This window comes from Haliotis rufescens, unplaced genomic scaffold (assembly GCF_023055435.1).
Source record: "Haliotis rufescens isolate VD_foot unplaced genomic scaffold, xgHalRufe1.0.p SCAF_2, whole genome shotgun sequence".
NCBI lineage: Eukaryota > Metazoa > Mollusca > Gastropoda > Lepetellida > Haliotidae > Haliotis > Haliotis rufescens.
Genome location: NW_025963890.1, coordinates 9610397 through 9632581, shown reverse-complemented (window position 1 = coordinate 9632581; position 22185 = coordinate 9610397). Strand labels below are relative to the sequence as shown.

At 40.1% G+C, this 22185-nt stretch overlaps 1 protein-coding gene across 5 annotated transcripts in view; it reads right to left on the bottom strand.

The window, feature by feature from the left end:
- LOC124136203 (transient receptor potential cation channel subfamily A member 1-like) overlaps positions 1-22185 on the bottom strand; it is a 58733-nt gene that overhangs the window by 20782 nt on the left and 15766 nt on the right. For 4 of the 5 annotated variants that reach the window (XM_048399615.1, XM_046502065.2, XM_046502064.2 and 1 more), the window contains exons 2-8: positions 5026-5182; positions 4269-4444; positions 3202-3309; positions 2179-2287; positions 1389-1486; positions 656-703; positions 56-244 (exon numbers count right to left, since the gene is read on the bottom strand). In XM_048399615.1, the coding sequence (XP_048255572.1) occupies positions 56-244; positions 656-703; positions 1389-1486; positions 2179-2287; positions 3202-3309; positions 4269-4444; positions 5026-5182 (885 nt within the window). Of the gene's footprint in view, positions 1-55; positions 245-655; positions 704-1388; positions 1487-2178; positions 2288-3201; positions 3310-4268; positions 4445-5025; positions 5183-12441; positions 13218-22185 lie in introns of those variants that run through there. The other variant, XM_048399614.1, reaches the window with a different exon arrangement.

The following is a 22185-nucleotide window of genomic DNA, read 5'->3' as shown; positions in this document are numbered from 1 at the left end:
CTATCCCCGGATGCTTGACTTACAGAAACTGCGTAAAACTATTTCACTGACTCACCTTGTCAATGAGGAATTCTACGACCGGGACATGGTTAAAGATGGCGGCCCTGTGCAATGGCGTCATGTTCTGGACGTCGGTGATGAAGATGGCGGAGAGGAAGTTGTCTGTCTGCATGTCATGCATCGTCCGGATCATATCCAGGTTGCCCTGGGCACACGCAAAGTGAAGGGGAGTCGACTTGTCATCCTTGAAATGAAATTATGGAATCAATATATTACATGTGTATCTGGTACCATGGTGATTCAGGGGTAGAATAGGTTCGATCTACATACCCCATGCGTGTCCTACGAATCTATTAATGAGGATTAAACACTTGATTGTCTGGACTAAACTTGACATTTGTGTTGGCAGCCATGACAGAGAATATTGCTGAATGCGGCGTTAAGCAACATTCATTCACACACACTATCTGGTCAATTTTGTAAATATCAGAGAATTTCAGCACCCTTGATTTGATCTGCTGAATACTTGAAAATATCTAAAAAATAAATACAGATTTGAAAATAATGCCCATTGATTCCCTGAATGCCCTATTTACAGCATTGAAGCTGAAACTCGTCAAGATTGTCAGAGTGTATTCATGTCCATATACATTACCTGCTGAGCGTTGACAGGAGCTCCTGCTTTCAGACAAACCTCAACGACCTTGATAACAGATAAAAGGTTTTATGTGTAAACAATCATATTGATTACATTACTGCAGACATACAATAATCGCTGTTGTCTGCAAAGCATATTTAACTTTGGTAACACAAGATATCATAAGGGCATATGTCAGTTCACAGAGTCTTTGTTACGATATGTATACAGACAAAACCGTGATTATGGATTCCAGTACTATGACGTCTATTTTAAGCGAGCGAGTGTGGTATTTACGCCACTTTTAGCAATATTTCAGCAAATTAACGGCGGGAGACATCAGAATTGAGGTTCAAACATTGTAACCAACCCGAGTCTTCGGCGTGACGAACCAACGCGTTAACCACTAGGCTACCCATCACCAACGTCTCTTTAGGGTAACTTCGAATAACTTTATGAAGTTTGTGGCGTTATTGCGAGTCTTATTCTACATCTTATAAATATCACTCAGAAGCTATTGTACAACAATACATCACTCTGGGATGGATACAAAAATTATGGCACACAATAAATGTGGATCGGTAATGCGTAGCAAGAGGTTGCCAAAGCTTGGTATCTGCTTTTAGGATTGAACTGATGCTATTGCTCGAGCATCTAAGACGTTTCATTACAGATTCGTTACATCGGCGTCGGTTCATATCACACTTAAAGTGTCAGTATGGCACAAGAGTTAAATACGGAATCTGCCCACCTTGAGGTCCCCGCCGTGGACTGCGGAGTGCAGCGGCATGTTGTTCTCCATGTCCTTAAAGGACAACATGGCTTCTCTCTTGTAACCGTTCTTGATTCCTAGTGGGTAGACCATTGATTTTAAATATGATAAACATTTGAAAACGTTGCCAGGCAACTTATTTGTGCCTGCTGTCATATGCTTTGTTTGTTTGTTGTTCAACACCACCCTCAGAAGTATTCCATCTATATGGCGGCAGTCCGTAAATAATCGAGTCTGGATCAGAGAATCCAGTGATTGACATCACAAGCATGACTCTACGCAATACGATGACATGCATCATCAAAGTAAGCGACCACCCGATCGCCTTTTACAATCAGCATGGGTTGCTGAAGATAAATTCTTACCCGGGTTTGGTATATTAGCTTCTGATTCCAAGGAGGCACATGTAACTCTGATATGGATAAGTTTCGAAGGATATATTTTTCAAGATTGTTGGTAAACCTTAACAATTATTATGTCCGATTTATGCTAGCTTTCAAGGATATGTTTATGCATATATTCCTTCCTCTGTGTGTGATGTTATTTAAAGTAAAACAATCTACAAGAAGAAACAATTCAAATATGCAGTTATACGTACCAAACTTTATCAGGTCAAGTGGAACAATCGATCCCTATCATGCATTGCCTTCACGGCACGGGTCACACATTAATGGAACAATGTTATTCCTAAAAAGGTCACATCTATTCAAACGATGGAGTACACCATCAAGAGTTTCAAAACTTGGTATACAGAGGAACATCTACTCACCAGCCTGGATGAGGACCTCAAGGGTTTCAGCGGACGCCGACTTCGCAGCTAAGTGGATAGGGTAGAAACCATAGTTGCAGGTGATGCATACCTTGGCGTTGTATTCAAGCTGAAGGAGAAAGTTCTTACATATTACACACAATCCCTTCTTGGTGCGGTGGATAGAACATCTACATGGAGAGCGGAAGTTCGGTGGTTCGATGCCAAGGCCCTGTCATACAAAAAGACGTCAAAATTTGGTACTTGTTGTTTCTTGGCCTGGCACTGATGATTAAGGAGATGAAACAAGGACTGGTTGGACTGGCTGAGGGGCATTCGTCACCACTCGCCCCTTTCCGCAACCTGCAAGAAGATTCGTCCCCCTATCGATGAATGTTATGTGCGAAAATACGACAAACCAATCAGAGTGCGCGCATGATTTCAAGTTCTTCGTCAAAGAATCCCTCAGAAATAATTTTTGATTTTACATACGTCTTGCGTCTAAAAATATACCCAAGACACAGTTACATGTGTTCCATCATACTGTATAATTCCGCATGTCCCGATGTGCTTTAAATTGCATCTGAAATATATATATCATATATGGGGAAATATATGTTAACCATTAGGCAACGAGTTGACAATTGTTTTAGGTATGTCCGTTTGCGCTAAGACGGAACCCGGTCGCAAAAATGGCCATGAGAGGGGCACGAGTCGCTATTCGGCTTGTCCCGGAATAACACGAGTTGGTCACGAATGGCTGAGGGGCTGTGCATGTTTAATTGCTGCATGGTATCCCAGTGGCCTTGCACTATAGAGTCGGAATTAGTACAAGCATCAACACACAAACGTGCATGCATGTCGCTGTTTGAAGTATGAACGAAAATAATCATAACCATAATGTTAAACCCCATTTCACCTCACCTCACATGAAACCACACAGACGTCAGCATATACCTATTCCCTGCACGGACATAACACATGAATATACTCCGGGGCCGACACTCGAGATGTTTGTTTACTGAGGGTCATACTCATACTGACCAGCAATCCTGCACAGCGGTCTTGGTTCTTAAGGGCACATAAGTGTAACGCTGTGATGCCATCTTCCCCTCTCTGGTTCACGTCCACGTCGTCGTGTTTTAGCAACGCCTGTGGAGACAATGTCGTCATTGATCACATAATATAACAGACGTATTTGAACATCGGTCTACAAAAGACGTATACATATCAAGCGTCTATATATCAATTTAACACAGCTATTTTAAGCACCAAACAACATTCAGCTGGTGCTGAAATATAGATACCCGTGAAGATACGGGTTAGAATAGGTCTTCATGCTTGCCGAAAAAGACGACAATGCTTGTCGTAAGATCAAGATCGGGTGGTCAGGCCAGCTGACTTGGTTGATGCATGTCAACGTATCCCAATTGCGTGGAGTCATGATGTCAAACACTATGTTGCTGGTCCAGACTCGATTATTTACATACAGCCGTCATATAGCTGGAATATTACTGAGTGCGGCGTTAAACAATAAACAAAAAAACAAACAAACTGAAGTATAGATTGTAGAAAAGGCATGCCTGTCCATCTGATAGATACGTAATGACAATACAATGAACAAATATAAATTAGGCATCATGAATATTTTAGGGGTATGTTTATGAAATTATATGCTCATCCTTCACTAAAAAAAAAATTCCCAAAAATATCAAGTTACTTTCTTTGCTCAGTATACATGGTCATGTACAACTTGTACACCAGTTAGGAGTTGTACTCAAGTAGCTCTGTCTTAAGGATACCAGAAAAAAACCAGTCCTTCCCACAACGATTGAAATGTTGACACTGGGTTAAAGGTTGTATATCTCTGCAGCAACAACCACTGCTTGGTTGGTTGGTTTGTTGTTTGACGCCGCACTCAGCAGTATTCCGGCTATATGGGGGCGGTCTGTAAATAATCGAGTCTGGACCAGACAGTCCAGTGATTCATATCATGAGCATCGATCCACGCAATTGGGATCGATGACATGTATCAACCAAGTCAGCGAGCCTGACCACCCGATCCCGTTAGTCGCCTTTTAAACAACCAATGCTGTGACATCTGGACTCACCTCCAGAGATTTGAGGAGTCCTCCATCTGCCGCCAAATGCATCGGGGGCATGCACTTGCTGTTGATGGCGGTGACGTCGGCTCCTGCATCCACCAGGAAGTCAATACTTTCCACCTGTGACATCTCCACGGCGAGATGAAGGGCTGTGTTGCCACAACCGTCCTTAATGTTGAGGTCTGTAGCATAGCGGTAATTTGAAAAATATAGTTTTGTCAGCAAAAACATCTGTGTTCATTATAAACAGTCAGCTGTGTATATGTTTAAGTCAATGTGTAAAATAACTGAAATTATCAGTTAGGCTATGACAAATTGACTGAAATGTCTGTCCATATATTTTATTATGTTAACGAATTCAAAACATTTTTATCATCGGCGACTTTGACGACTTGGCCACCTAGTCTTCACGATGTAATGAAAATACAACTCGTCGTATCATTGCAGTTAACTTGAACAAATTTGTTTCTGTCAGATGTCAATATACTCTGTTTTTATCCGATTATGATATATTTACTTTGCTGATCTTGGCCGCGAATAACTGCAAGATTCCGGAAGCGGCGTTAAGCAATAATTACTCACTCACTCGCAGTGTTGATGATGTTGTTTAGAATCTAAAGCAATTATTGCCAGATAATGATTTTGTGCTGCAGCTCAACTGCAAATAACAGTGTTATAACATGTACGTCTATGATATTTATCAGTAAGAATTTAACTACCATCTATGATAACCATCTACATCTGAATAAATTATAAACGTTACCTCCTCCATGTCTGTTTATGAAATCTAGTATCCGGATACGTCCTTTTAACGCCGCCTGATGGATGGGTGCTCTCCCCTTGGAGTCCTGTACACTGAGCCGAGACGAGTCCAAGTTGTAGATCCGCTCAAACTCCTTCAGGTTACCGCTGCTGGCAACCTGAAACAGAACAGATATCAGTCGCGATACCAGTGTAAATTACCAGAAAACAGGTAAAGTACTGGTTTAAATATTCATTTTTTTTCATTTTTTCCCCTTTGTATATACGCATGAAAACGGAATGTTGAATTTTGTAAATACATTTAACCGAGACCTGCCAGAGCGGGAAGTTTCTTGAGAAATGAGTTTCCCGAATTAAAATTGAACGTGTTACAAGTCAATAATTATCGATCCAACCAGATTAATGAAGTTTCATGTTTCAGCATTTTTATATTCATACTTTACGACGTGACAATTCGAAGAATGTATGCATTATTTTGCACATGTGGGGGTCACAAGCATATCTGCTACAAATGTAATGAAACATATACAGTGAGGCACATTCAAGTATATACAACGGTATCATGCAATTGCATTATTCAACATGGATTGTCTTTTCTCATACCCATATGCACATTCACTTCAAAGGACTCAAACTCTATTTTGACTTGTACCATATGTTCCCGCGTGGGTTTTTTCCAGGTGAACAATTGACTTGTCTTTGCATGTGTTTATGATGGTGCCACTGGGAGAGCAGGATACGCTCATCATTTCGCCTATAATTATCAATGTTTGATAGTGATTCATAAAGACTGGAAAAACCCAGGGGAACATATGGAACAAGTCAAAACAGGGAATAGCATCGGACATCGTCTTTGTCACCGATGCGTCAAATTTGGAAATGTTCTTCACATATCTACCATAAAACTTTTTGAAAGCTTTACTAAACACTGCCATAATTTAGTACAATTTATAGGAACTCAGAGCTACAGTAACTCCCCTTTTCTTTCTAACAGACATTTCTATTTTATCTGCTGCAAAGTGAATGCATGATATGTGATAGAGTATTCTAGTCAGAAGCCAAAACGTTGTTTTCTCTTGCAAATTTGCCCATTTAGAAATTCTATAATTTACAATACTTGTAAATAGCGATATTATCCCGTAGTTGTCACGGTTTGACAGTTCACCTTTATTATATAAAGGGAACAATTATTGCTTCAGTCCAGGCATCAGGGAAAACAACCAAGTAAAGCAGCTTGTTAAACAGCATTTAGAAAGGACAACACAAAGGCTTGAGAACCTTTCAGCATGCGGATAACGTAATGACTTGTCCCTGTCGACTTACGGTTTTTCAAATAATGGATATGCGAAAGCCTAATGGTGCCATTGTGGTAGTATATATATATTTGTACATCGAAATTTCTCGTTATTTCAGTCATTCGTTTATTTTCTCGAAATTACGAATTTTGTTCTCGTTACTTCGATTATATTTTCGGAATTTCGATTATTTTCTCGTTAATTCGAGTTTTTTCTCGTTGCTTCAATTATTTCCTCGTAATTTCGATTATTTTTCGTTGTTTCAAGTTCATTTCAAAAACTCGAAATTTCGAAAAATAATTGAAATAACGACAATATAATGGAGGTAACGAGAAAAAACTCGAAGCAACGAGAAAATAATTAAAATAGAGAGATGATAATCGAAGTAACGAAAAAAATATAAAAAATTCGCGTAAATAATTGAAGTGACGAGAAAAAACCGAAATGTCGGGGTTTTGACATTAACTTGAAATAACGAGAAACCTTTCGAAGTAACAAGACAATACTTGTTATTTCGAGAAAACAATTGAAATAACGAGAAACAAAATTCCGATGTCACGAGAAACAAACTCGAAATTTCGAAAAATGAATTGACACAACGAGAAATAGCGATATTATCCTGTAGTTGTCACGGTTTGACCGTTCACCTTTATTATATAAAGGGAACAATTATTGCTTCAGTCCAGGCATCAGGGAAAACAACCAAGTAAAGCAGCTTGTTAAACAGCATTTAGAAAGGACAACACAAAGGCTTGAGAACCTTTCAGCATGCGGATAACGTAATGACTTGTCCCTGTCGACTTACGGTTTTTCAAATAATGGATATGCGAAAGCCTAATGGTGCCATTGTGGTAGTATATATATATTTGTACATCGAAATTTCTCGTTATTTCAGTCATTCGTTTATTTTCTCGAAATTACGAATTTTGTTCTCGTTACTTCGATTATATTTTCGGAATTTCGATTATTTTCTCGTTAATTCGAGTTTTTTCTCGTTGCTTCAATTATTTCCTCGTAATTTCGATTATTTTTCGTTGTTTCAAGTTCATTTCAAAAACCCGAAATTTCGAAAAAATAATTGAAATAACGACAATATAATGGAGGTAACGAGAAAAAACTCGAAGCAACGAGAAAATAATTAAAATAAAGAGAAGATAATCGAAGTTACGAAAAAAATAAAAAAATTCGCGTAAATAATTGAAGTGACGAGAAAAAAAAGAAATGGGGTTTTGACATTAACTTGAAATAACGAGAAACCTTTCGAAGTAACAAGAAAATACTCGAAATTTCGAAAAAATAATTTACACAACGCGAAATTTTGACTTAAAAAATAAATTAATGCTAGCAAAGTGGCACTATTATGCTTTCGTAAGTTGAAGAATTTCAAAGATACGAGGGTTGACTGATAACTTCAAAGCCTCAGAAAGAAGGAATTTCTAAATAGTGAGATATTTTGTTGTGGACATTATATGATGTCATAGAGGTTATCCACAAAACCTGAGTCAAATGAGCAAATTGTTTTGCTATGAAAATTCAGTAAAATAAGCAGGGGTCTGTGGCCTTTGGAAATGGACAAACTTGAGGAATATGCAGTGATCAAGTACTTTAGGTTGTTGTTTGGACTCAGCCATTGTCACAACTCGTTGCAAGGATCAGGCTGAGAACTTTTCAATCAATCCTCGTATATTTATCCGTTTCAGCAGATTTGTTTTCTTGAGAAACGTCAGCATCTAGTTTATTACCTCATGATGTCCTGTCAATATGAACCACATGTTCCCGTCTACAGGAAAAATGTCCAAATTCTTTCCAAAATATTGATGAATAAGTCGCTGCTACTGTTAGTCTTTTACATTTGATTGTGTGAAGTTTCTTTTTTATTTGCCGATATACGTATTTCTATGTTTCTCATTTGGCAAAACAATTTGCTTATGTAACGTGGGCAACACTGATCCCACGATCACGACAAGTAGAATGCATTATTAGTTTCATCTCAAACCGTACATCGGCGCAACAAATGACATTGTAATAGTGTTGATATCGGCGGCACTTCCCTTTTCTTGGGGTATGTTTGGTGTCCACTTCACATTGCCGCGTTTCAGAGTAAGGTGTGCAACAACATGTCCGGTATCGCGATCAGTTTAACAGCTAGGGGTCAACTTCAGTCAAACATCACTAAATGTTTCATAAACCGCGCAGATTACATTTGTTACAACGATCGTGGCGTTGCCCTGCAATTAACGAAATCAGTGGTTGCACAGAGCAACATGATGCGTAATGCTATCCCGTACTTGGAGTTTTCACACCTCCTTACTCACCGACACTTACTTGAAGGGATCGGATGGTGAGACCGGTTGATAGCGTGGCCTGATACCCCGACGACGTGGATATTTGCTCATGATACTAATTACTGGTTTGTCTGGTTCTAGATGTTTACTTGCCGCCGTATGACAGGACTATCACTATTTTTTATGAGTGAGTGAGTATGGTATTACGCCGCTTTTAGAAATATTCCAGCACTATCACGGCGGGGTACACCAGAAATGGGCTTCACACATTGTACCCATGTCGGGAATCGAACCCGGGTCTTCGGCGTGACGAGCTAACGCTTTAACCACTAGGCTACCCGACCGCCCCTACTTTTTTTACGCTGCTGGTAATGCAGCACATGCTTACCCTTTTCACGGACACCTGGGCCCACTTGCACAAAGCGATCTTAGCGCTAAGACTATTGTAAGCCTATGTTAAAGTATGGGAGTTACGATCATCTTAGCGCTAAGGTCGCTTTGTGCAAGTGGGCCCTGGTGTCATCACTGATTTTCAGTATATAGTTTACATAGCATTATGGAATCAGTTATGGTAGATAATAGTAAATCTATATATATATCTATATCTATCAAATTATATATCTATATCAATATCTATATATATTCTTCAAAAGGTAGGGCATACTCGGATATAACTAAAATTTTCCAAAATTGTAAGTAGTATCACTTCTCTTAACAGTTGTGTGATATTAATGAACGAATTGGGAACACATTACAACGGGTAGTTAAGTATGACCGCCAACGATATGGATAAGATGAGACATTTCAAAGTGGACGTTTATGGATCAGTAGTGCGCAATACAGTCATGACTGGTGAAACATTCATTCACTCGACGAGGTACACTAGGTATCAAATGGCGATTTGGGGGTGTCAAGTTTAGTTGACATGGTCGACGGCTTATGACGTTGACGCATGACCCAGACACGTTTAACGGGGAAGATCTCCGGGCTCATTGCTGGCCATGGCATTCTATGGATGTTGTGCTGCTGGACGTCAACATTGACGATTCGTGCACGGTGAACACGGGCATCGGCGTCCAAAACGTCGACGAACCCCTTGCAAAACGGGACAACAAGGAGCCCTTGCACAATATGGAGTGGGGTTCTCTCAGGCATATGATGCCACTCCACACCAACCCGATCCACCGCATGTAGACGATTTCTAATCGCCGGACCCGTAACTCATACTCAAGTAGCCTGAGGAAAGTTTACAGCAATTTGATTCGTCGTTCAAGTTCGATTTCGTAGAGCCTGGTTTCCGTTCAATCTATCCTATACACTTGTCGTTGACCTTAGACGCCACGAACAGGGTCGATTGTCTACATTTTGCGATTGTGGTACCTGTTCCATAGTCAGCTATTCACTGACTATGCAAACTCCAACGTATTGGCCACTGCATGGTGACTTCTGCCAATTTCCAGGACAACGAGCGTTGACGACGCAGCATCGCTTGTTCTTACACAAACAATGAATGAAATCCAGTACATCACAACTGTATGATAAGTGGAATCAATAAAATTGACGGCAATAATGGTGAACAGAGATTAATCAAGATTCAAGATTCTTTATTCAGTATTTTGGGCCATGTGGCCTAGAGTACAATTACAATTACATTAATTGCTGCGTCACGTGATGTCAGGAAAATAAATACAAGTAGTCTTATTTCACATTAAATACATGATTTAAGTATAAGGCCAAAGCCTTTACAATGTTGATATTTTTGGAGTTGAGTAGATTACATAAACTGTGATTATCATGATGGACCTTGGATAACCAAGGCAAATAGTGGTTTCTGACAGAAGAATATTTTAAACATAAACAAAACATGAAATTCATCCTCTAATTGCCTCCCTGTACAGTGGGTACATAGATATAAACTCAAGTCTTCATTTGTATGTTTTGACTTTCGTAACATGTTAATCTTAAAACCGTGTAGCGATATTCTGAATTTACAATATGCTCTCCTGAGTGATTTATTCGTGAGATTACTGGTGTAAAATTCTGGCTGTAAAAGTGATTTCAAATTTGCATAATGTGACAGATATTTTGATGAAGAAATAGAGTCATGCCACTCTTGAGAATACATATCACTCAGCCTTTGTTTTATTTTTAGCAAAAAGAGATTTTCATCGCCAATATGTTGAGAGATCCATACAAATGAAAAGTCTGAAGAAAACAAAATATATCTTACATCAGACACCCAGGTGTGTTTATCATTATCATCTAACTGTTTAAGTAGATTGTAACATTGTTTTGGATATCGACATTGATTCATACGTAGCAATCTCAACCAGTATTTAAGTACCCTTATTTTGCTAAACACGAACATATTTAATCGTCCAGTTTCACCAAGAATAGCTTTATTAGAGGCATATTTTCCGATACAAAGATAATTTTTAAAAAGAGATTAATCGACCTTCACTGAAGGTGTCAAAATCAGGAATGACATCTTAAGCACGTGTGTGGCACTTCTGCGTGAGGTACGTCCAAACTATAGGATTTGTTTTGGTGTTCCGTTTAACTTATCTTTAAACTTAATCTTTGGTATTGACATATGTGTTTCATGATCCCACTTTTTTAAGAGCATAATATTTGTTTGTTTGTTTATTTTTGTGTAACACCGCACGGAGCAATATTACAGCTACATGACGGCGGTCTGTAAATAATCACGTCTGGAACAGACAATACTTAACAGACGATGACATGAATCAACCAAGACAGCGATCCTGACCATCCAATCCCGTTAGTTGCCTCTTATGACAAGCAAGACTTATTCTAACCGGTATCTTCACTGATAGAAAAGCATAATAACCCTAATTCCCGGTTCAATACAAATAAGTAAAGTTACATTTGTTCTACAAATACATACACGTACAAAAGAAATTCAATAATAGAGTACCTGGTGTACTATAGAACTTCATCAGCCATGCATGTACATGTGCCAGTACAAATACATGCCTGTACAAAGTCCACTCAGTCAAAGTATGTAAGATACCTTCACAAATTACTTGTTGGGTAGGTACGCTGGTAATACAAAACCAAATGGCACCTACACTGGCATACTTGTAAGACAAAACCATATGGCACCTATGTTGACGCCCTGGTAAGACAAAACCATATGGCACCTATGTTGGCGCCCTGGTAAGACAAAACCATATGGCACCTATGTTGGCGCCCTGGTAAGACAAAACCATATGGCACCTATGTTGGCGCCCTGGTAAGACAAAACCAAATGGCACCTATGTTGGCGCCCTGGTAAGACAAAACCAAATGGCACCTATGTTGGCGCCCTGGTAAGACAAAACCAAATGGCACCTATGTTGGCGCCCTGGTAAGACAAAACCATATGGCACCTATGTTGGCGCCCTGGTAAGACAAAACCATATGGCACCTATGTTGGCGCCCTGGTAAGACAAAACCATATGGCACCTATGTTGGCGCCCTGGTAAGACAAAACCATATGGCACCTATGTTGGCGCCCTGGTAAGACAAAACCAAATGGCACCTATGTTGGCGCCCTGGTAAGACAAAACCATATGGCACCTATGTTGGCGCCCTGGTAAGACAAAACCAAATGGCACCTACACTGGCATACTTGTAAGACAAAACCAGATGGTACCTACTTCCGCACCCTGGTAAGACAAAACCAGATGGTACTTACTTCCGCACCCTGGTAAGATAAAACGATCACCTACAGAAATTGCTGCTCTATCCACAAAAATATGAACGTTGCAGGTCACTCGATGAGATAAACATATTATTTGACATGAAAAGATAAATATTCTCTATAACACTTACTTCCAATGCCGTGATTGTGCCGAGGGACGTTTGACTCCCGAATACTGAGCAATTGTCCGCCATCTCACTATCTTTTGTAGCCAGGGTATAGCTGGGCCTCCTCCACTGATCGCAATTCATTGTCAGGGGTGATGGGGAGCTATGGGGTTTGGGGGCGATTTCTGACAAACGCTGTTCCAACCCCAACCACCGTCTCCCACTTTTCATTAATTCTGCTGTGAACGGCATAGTGTCTAGATGATTAGCTGCCTAATGCTGAAGACCCGGCGGACACTGTCTTGTGGATGATGCTCTTGGTCTTCCTGATATAATTCTGCTACATTGATAATGAGACAGTTCTTCTGTTATAGTCCTGATCTTTCTCTCAATCTGAAGTTCTAGAGCTGAGTGGTAGCTCCACGCAACTAAATGACGTCTGCTCAAATGCGATCTTGGTATGTAACCTTCCTTTAATTAATTCCAAATGAAAGCTTCGATATCCAAACGCTGTTCCGATCCCAACCACCGTCTCCGACTTTTTATTAATTCTGCTGTGAACGGCACAGGATCTGGATGACTAGCTGCCTAATGCTGAAGTCTTCAGGATATAATTCTGTTAAATTGACAATAAGGCATTTTTTCTGTAATATTAATGCAACTTTCGCCCAATCTGAAGTAGGTAGCTCCACGCAATGAAACGATGTCTGGTCAAATGCGAACTTTATCATATAACCCTCCTTTGACAAGTTCCAACTGAAAGCTTCGTAATCCAAATATTTGTTGATATCATCCTCCCTGGTTCCCTCTCTGGCGCACCCTCCGTTTAAACGATTGTCTCACCCAGCAAACAAATTCGTATTGGTCATATTGGTCATGTGATCATACGAATAGCTAAACACATTAACGGATAATCGATAATGAACACCTAATCGCTCTAAACACATAAATGTTCTAGACCATACATTGATGAAAACTCGTTGTTCAATCACATACATTGTCACTGTTCACTCACAGGAACGGTACGCAATAAATACAACAAACGTATTGTTATCTGACGTTTTAAAGGGCTTTGATGTTATAGTCACCGACGTGCAAACACGTGTGCTGATGCATCTCTGATACTCTTAGCCCTATTTGTCAATCATGGATGCTAGTGATTATTTCGATTCAGGTGAACTAGATCTGTTAAGTTTGCATAATGTCTGGGGTGTTTAACGTGACTTTGGGAAGACGTCATATTGTATTGGAGACTGCATATAGATTGTAGAAAACGGAAAATCACAAAGCGAATAAGTCAATAACTTTATTGGGATTCAAGCGTACTGTACACATTGATCGTTTGATTGCTCGGTTCAATCCATTGATTGTGTAAACCACATGTTATTTCACAAAATGATAGGAAATTTGGAACGGCCCAGATAAACGCTTGTTCGCAAACCTTTTAGAAGCTACACTCGTTCATTGGTAGAAAATGTACACACCATACATAATTGTCTGTTCTTGTACAAACGTGTTCGGAATATGTCCTACTGAAAATTTAGATTCATAGCCGTTACATATTGCCTTAGCTGGTCCGCGTGTCTCTTACACTTTTCTCACCTTTGTTTACCCTTTCCCGAACACCTGGTGCCATCACTGATTTCCAGTGGTCGCCAAATGGTAATCTGCTTCGGAGGATAATGAGGACTGGGTATTCTCTTGCATTGACAATTTGTATTGAGGATAATGAAGCAAAACAGAAAACCCAATACATCGTGAATGTCGATGTCACATTACAATGCGATACCTGCAATACAAGTTATGTCAGAAGTGTAGTCAGGTATGCGAATGAAAACCTACAGCTTATTATTCTCACAGACTTCTCTGTGCGTAACCGAAGGCATTGTTACATAAACAACGAGGCTTAAATGTTTCATTAGAAGGATACGCTGTTTTAGAAATAATTGGCTTGAGACTTCGCATGTCCACATAAAGTACGTACAACCCCGACAATGCGGGGTTTAGATACCATAAGAACCCGAAGGGAAGTTTTTTATACAACTTATCGGCCTACTTTTTCACTTTCAAATACTTTTAAATGATAATACACGTATCTGTGTACACACTTTCATAAACGAAAAAGGGCGGCTGGGTAGCCTAGTGGTTATATGGGTCGCTCGTCACGCCGAAGACCCGTGTTCGATTACAAACATGGCTAAAATATGTGAAGTACATTTGTGGTGTTCCTCGCCGTGATATTGCTGGAATACTGCCTAATACAACGCAATAATTGAGAGTGAGTGGTTTGTAAATTTCGTCCGTGTGTAGCGGCCATAAAATTTCCGAATCCCGTGATGAGATTCGAAGCACAGACCTTCTTATCACATGTCGGGCGCCTTGTCCACATGACGAAAGAAGTTAACCCCTTCAACAAGCTGACATGGTAAGGATGTCATCTATAAGATGACTCCACGTCCTGCTATACTCCCCTGGCAACAGAAGGCACGTCCCAGAAAAAATAGTAGGGTACTGAGGCTTATTGTGCTCAAGTTAAATATGAACGTGCTCAGTCCCACGTTGAGCACCAACATAGCGGCCATATATATTTCCGAGTCCCACGATGGGATTCGAACCACGGACCTTCTGATCCGAGGTCAGACCCTTGTCCACATGACCAAAGAAGTTAACACCGTCAGCAAGTTGTCAATGGGCGGATACAGCTTTCTTGAAAGGGGGGGGTGTGATCTATTTAAGATCTATTTATTGTCTTTGGTGGTAATTTGTACCGAAATAAAGATTTTTTTCGAAATAACACCCCCCCCCCCCCCCCCCCCCATTACCCTCCAAAATATGGCTTCAAAATATTTTCCATCAGGTGTTGAGAATCCTTAGAGGTGTAACCCAGCAGCGGGAAATATTTTAAAAACAATTAATAAAAAGATAAAATCCCTGGGATATTGTAATATCTCTGGTTATGAGATGCAACAACCCGCTTGGAGAACAATGGGATGAAGTCACATTAGATTTATAACATGTGGCGACGATGGTACAATATCACAACCAATTATGTTTCATCAATCAGGATTGGACCTGAAGTATTTAAAGCGATAAAACTCTTCCCATAGCCACAAGTAATATCTTAAGTAATTTCATAGACGTCGTAAAAATAGAATCACAATGCTCTATTCCAGAATTGATTGACTCGCAACCTTTTAACTTGATCTTTCTGGCTCTTGTCATATAACATGATTTTAACGCATAACATAAAACATCTGGCAAGGTGACACAACTTGTGATATCCGATCAATGATAGTTTTCACCATTGAGATTCATTTAGAACTATTGACCAGTTTCTTATCTGTTAAACAGCCACCATTGTGGACCACAGGATGTCAAAAGTGGGTACAGTTCAGGGTGTCACTGGTGTCTCAGTAAGAACCAAATGTGCCTCACTGTGACACTGTGACACTGCAGACAAACACAGCGTGCCACGCATTACAAATAACCTACAGGAAGAGTCCAAAATTGAACCCCCAAATATTGGCTTGTTTCTCGGATCATGAATTCTCCCCAAATATTATCATCCATTTGTCAGCACCATATCCGTGCTCTTGGGTTTCACAAAAGTGGTAAACGTTCAACAGCACGATGTAACTATAACACCATTTAAACCATCTCACCCTCACCACACTTATTGGGTTTTTCCTACGCGGTCATTCAAGGGTTACGTTTTACGGTCTTCCCAGTGGTTCCCTGATCCTAGTAGTTCTAACACCGGGTGTCACATCAACTTTCCAACCTGCACATCTGACCTTTAACCCAAAGGAGGCTTATCATTATCCTCCTGAGTATTCATGTCCATGTTCTCTGTCTACTAAAAAAGAGGACCTCTGCCGACCACACGCAAGTGGATCTCTGCCTACCACACGCAAGTGGATCTCTGCCTACCACACGCAAGTGAACCTCTGCGGACCATACGCAATTGGACCTCTGCAAGTCAAGGATGCGTTAACTCTTCTATTATTCTCATGGCCATGCCAATCCGGAAGCTGCTTTGCAGCAACAAAGAGTCCTTGCTTAATATGGAGTGGGGTTCGCTCAGTTATACTGATGCCAACCCCCACCATAACCGATCCAGCGCCAAATCTGTCATGAGGTCTCAGGTTGACATTGGCTTGATGTTAGTTTCCACGTCGCCTGACCATCGACGATTGTCCAAGTTTCGACGTTGTGTACGTCATTGATATCTGTTGGGAAAAGGACGATTTAAAAGTGGCGGCACAACACGGGACCGTCGAGCATGGTGAAGAGCTGCATGTAGACGCATTCTAATCGCCTGACCCCATAGCCCGTACTCAAGTAGCATGATGAAAGTTTGCTGCAATTTGATTCACCGTATGAGCTTGATATCGTGTAGCCTGGTGTCGGATCAACCCATCCTGTAGTCTGTCGTTGACCTGGGACGCCCTGAACGGGGTCGATTGACTACTGCCAATTTCCAGCATGCCAAAAGCCCGTAGACACTCCGCATATTGCAGACGCCGCGTCGCTAGTTCTTACACAAACAATGAATGAAATCGAGTAAATCAGAACTGTATGATAAGCAGAATCAGTAAGATTGACTGAAATAATGACCCATAGAGATTAATCGACCTTCCTTGAAAGTATCAAAATCAGGAATGACACCGAGGTACCTGTGTGGCGCTACTGCGAGACACACGTGCAAACTCTAGGATGTGTTTCAGTGTTAAGTTTTACAAACATACACGTTCTTGCACAGAATGTTTGTCGTGGACACTTATCTTAGTTCTAATGCTGGGTGTTAATATTTATATTTAATGATCCCCTACTTGTTTAATAAACCAAATCCCGGGTACAATACAAATGTGTGCTCTACAAATATAAATCCGTACAAAGAATGCTACAATAATAGAATCCACATAGAATCTGGTGTTCTACAGAACTCCATTGCCCAAACATGTACATGTTCCAATACAAATACATGCCTGTACAAATGTCCACTCATCATAATAAAATACTTGTAGGGTAGGCACCCTGGTAAGATAAAACCATATGGCACCTACGTTGGCACCCTTGTGGGATAAACACATAAGACACCAACAGAACTTGCTTCTTTGGCTGGCACCCAGGTAAGATATATTCATATCACACTTACATTGGCACCCTCATTGGATGAACACATAAGACGGAACGGAAATTACTTGCAGAGTTAGCGCCCTGAACCGATAAAACCGTTCCAGGTCACCCGATGAGATAAACATGTTATTTGACAAGAAAAGATAAATATTCTCTAAGACACGCTTATTCGCTATCCTTTTTAGCGCCCACAATCCTTCATTGGCAGAAAAGATACAAACTATACATACTTTTCTGTACGAAAAAGTATGTCAGTCAGGAATGAGTGAGTGAGTTGGGTTTAACGCCGCTTTTAACAGTATTCCAGTTATATCAGCCTAATATTGAAGGAATGCCCAAATGATGATGCTGGTCTTTGATGTTTACCACTTTTGTGAAATCCACGAGTACGGGTATGGCGCTGACAAACCTAGAAACAAAATCGGTGCGAACCGGGATTCGAACCCACAATCATAGGTTTCTGGCGTGCCCAAGGGACGCAACTCTGCACAACAAATCGCGGCGCCTTAGAAGACTGGCTACCCGTGCCCCCCACCCCCCACCCAATCCCCCCCACCCCCAGTCAAGAATGAAGAATTACAGCTGATTACTGTCACAGACTTCTCTGTGCGTAACTGTCGCCATTGTTAGAAATATAATGAGACTTGAATATTTCATTGGAAGGATAGACTGTTTAAGACATAATTGGCGCTTAACCCTTAGCATGTCCACATGCATGTAAAGGGTAAAGTACGTACAACCCCGAGGTTTTAGCGGTAGCGAGTTGAGAATCAGTGGCGAAATGCCACGTCGTGTATCCTGGCAGAGGGAAATATTTTCAAAACAATTATTAAGATAAAATCTCTGAGATATTGTAGCATCTCTTGTTATGAGATGCAATAACGAGCTTGGACAATGGGAGGACGTCACGGGAGATTTATAACATATTGTGGTGATGGTACAATATTGTAATTGACAATAACATACGGCAGCTGGTGAGGGAACACAACTTGAGATATCTGATAAATGAATAAAAAATTATGCACAGCTTTTACCATTGAGGTTCATTTAGAACCATCGACCAGTTTCTTATCTGTTAAACAGTCACCATTGTGGACAACTGGACGTCAACAGTTCGTACAGCCACTCGTGTTTCACAACATGCTGATTAATTCGTCTTTGCGTGAACAATCTAGAATCGGGTGTTCTACACTTCACATTTAAACTGTGACTCTCTAGACAAGCAACGCGTGGCGCTCATCAACCATCGTGTACCACAAGAGCCCCAATTGAATCCCCAAAACATTAGTTTAACTTGTTTCTCGGGTCCAGGGCCCACTTGCACAAAGCGATCTTAGCGCTAAGATGATCGTAACTCCCATACTTTAACATAGGCTTACGATAGTCTTAGCGCTAAGATCGCTTTGTGCAAGAAGGCCCTGGATTATCCCGAAATATTAACCCTGATTTGTCAGCACCATATCCGTGGGCTAGGGTTTCACAAAAATGTTGAACGTCTAGCTTGAGGTTTTGACAAACCGTGATGTGACACTGAAATACCGTGAAACTGATCTCACCTCACACACTGATTGGGTTTTTCCATGGGTCATTCCAGGGTTTCGTTATAAGGTCTTCCCAGTGGTTCTCTCATCCTAGTAGTTCTAACACCGGATGTCGGTCGGGTCAGATAAATAATCTTTGTTTTTCGCCAGATGTTAAACAGCGCATTCAAAAAATGCTTTCGTGAATTGGCGTGTTGGTAGTTGAAGTATTATTTTGTAACGCTACAATTCGGTTTGATGTCCTATATGATTACAATGTAAGCCTGTAATCTGGTGCATCTACGTGTATACGTATCCTGTCGATATAACTTGGCTGTTAAATATCCGGTGTATATCCATATTATGTTCAGAATGATCATTTCAGTGTGGAAAATGTGGCAGTGTGGCATCACGATGTACATGTATAATGAGTACTACTCTCAAGCGAAAACAACTGCATCTTGATTAAAGTTATATGTGATACATGTTTTTATTACACTCTGGTGAAAAATCGAAACTTTCGCAATCCCCCCATTTATATTCGGAGTTGGATAAGCCATTGAACTTGTTTTGTGATTCAGTTATCATCTCCTCCCTTTTAAACATTTGATTTCCATCAATGTGTATTGTGCTGGAGACGTTGTACACATACGTAACCGAGTCACTGACACAGGTGATAACAATCACCAACAACAAGTACACTGTGGTTTTGAGTTTATATAAGGTATATACCATGTACATCGGCAATATGTGGGTGCGGGGATGCTCGAAAATTGCTGATATGATATTCCGCAGATTGATTGAAAACTGAGCGAATATTGGTACACGAATCAAATTTTAAATGCATTGCCACTTTTGATTTGAATGTGGGAACAGTTCAAAACAACAGCCTTCTTATGATAATTCCAATATTCTCACTATTACGTTGTATAATGTAAGTGAGATCCTGAAGAGTAGATAGCGTACATAGTAATTTCAATTTTGTTGACGAATTTTTAATTTGTTCACGAACACAAGAACATGATGTTAGTAATCGCAATTCATTGTAACTCTGTATATGCGGATTGACTAATACCTTCAGTGAAATCTCTTCTTCTTATAATTAGGTCAGTTTACTCTTGACTACACAATGTCACTCACCTAAGAGAAAGTTGTATTAAATTACATAGTCGGCCTAATTTACAGGTGAGTCGACAATACCTGCTCTCGTTCAATTACAATCTGCCACACCACGCACGAACAAACAGTTATGCAGGTGTTGCTGAGGGCAAATACCTAGCCTGTATATACATTTTTGTAGATACATGTGTTACATATGTTCGTTAGTTGTGGATATATTAGGCACAAATACACAAACAAGTTTATGAAATATGAATTGGTGCCTTGATATACAACAAGAACGAATCTTGTTTTTTCTTCGCGTTCCTGATGTGTATCATCGTTTAATGGTTCCTTCTGTTACATGTATGTTTGGGGGCGATATCAAAGGTGCAGCCCAGCAGACACAGACAGTGTCATCCGTTTCGCGTGAACTACCACCCCATTTCCCCACCCTGTCAGTAAGAGTTATGTAATCGGTACACAAATAACTTTGATGAGGTGTCAGTGTGGAAGGAGTTTGAATTACGTCCGTCATTGGCCACAGAAATCCTTAAAGTATACTATTAGTAACATTCTACAAGATCACTGCCGTTCAAATAACCAAGTGATATACGGCTGTCAATCTGTCTGCTACAGCTACCATACAATCCTCGCTGTCACTGCTGTGGTTTAACTCTCTTTTTAAAAATATTTATTTTTAAAATTTCGTAAACAGACTGACGTATGTCTAATACAGTCCTCTTATTTGATAAAATCTGTAAGTAAGATAACTGGAAGATCAACTTGACATTACATTCCTTATATCAGCTAATGATCCTGTTTGTGAAAATGTACCTAGACATAAGACTAATAAAATCAATTTTAAGACCGCACAGACAATAAAACCAAATAGAATATATCTTGGCATCATCTGTTGTGTATTAGATGATGGTTATGATCTGAAATGGTATAACGCTAGATCAGAGAGGAGAAACATTAAAGTGTTTTATGATACTGGCATGAACAATAAGATTAGGCAACATTAACATGCATCAAAGGGAATAGAGAAAATAGTGGAAACTAATTGAAACAGATTTTGATTTAAAAATATTGTACTAAACAACTTGGTTGTGCATGAGCTGTTCCCATGGATAAGATATTGCATAGACATCTCAAACTTGTTTAAATGTTTTGAGAGTTTTACACTGACGAATAGCAAGTGTACGAGGCTATTCAGTGATTGGCATCATGAGCATCGATCCACGCAATTGGGATACGATGACATGCCAAGTCAGCGAGCCTGACCATCCGATCCCGTTAGTCGCCTTTACGGTAAGCATGGGTTGCTGAAGACCTATTCTACCCTGGATCTTCACGGGTCGTTTGCGCAGCTAAGCAGACATTTTTCATAAATATGTCGAGTTGTCCCCGCGTAGCTGCGCAATAGTTTTACATATTACGGCTGTCAATCTGTCTGCTTTTGCGAAATAAAGTAAAAGACGTTTGTGCTGTGTGCGTGCGTGCGTGCGTGCGTGTGTCTGTGTGTGTGTGTGTGTGTGTGTGTGTGTGTGTGTGTGTGTGTGTGTGTGTGTGTGTGTGTGTGTGTGTGTGAAATTATTAATTATAGAATAATAAATGTAAAATACCAACTCAATACATATATTTGAAACATTTGTTACATTTAATTACATGTGTCACTCTGTTAAACCTCGATGCTAAATGTATATATCAGATTAAATTCATCAGCCCTAAGTACATTGACAGGTATGTTAAAGTGCCCATTATTGTAATCAGTATTTAAATGTGATGTCCCGGTATTTATACAACTATATTACTGCACTTAATCCATGGCGGACATAATGGCCCCACTGTCTGATGTTAGATTTACTTAACCAGTATGATTTAAGCGCCACACATGGAAAGTCATCCCACTAATGGCGTGCAGTCGCCAAGCACTATTCATTCTATGGAGATCATATCAGTCGTTTTCATTACTCTGTTTTATTTAGAAACATTGGTCGGAAATCGA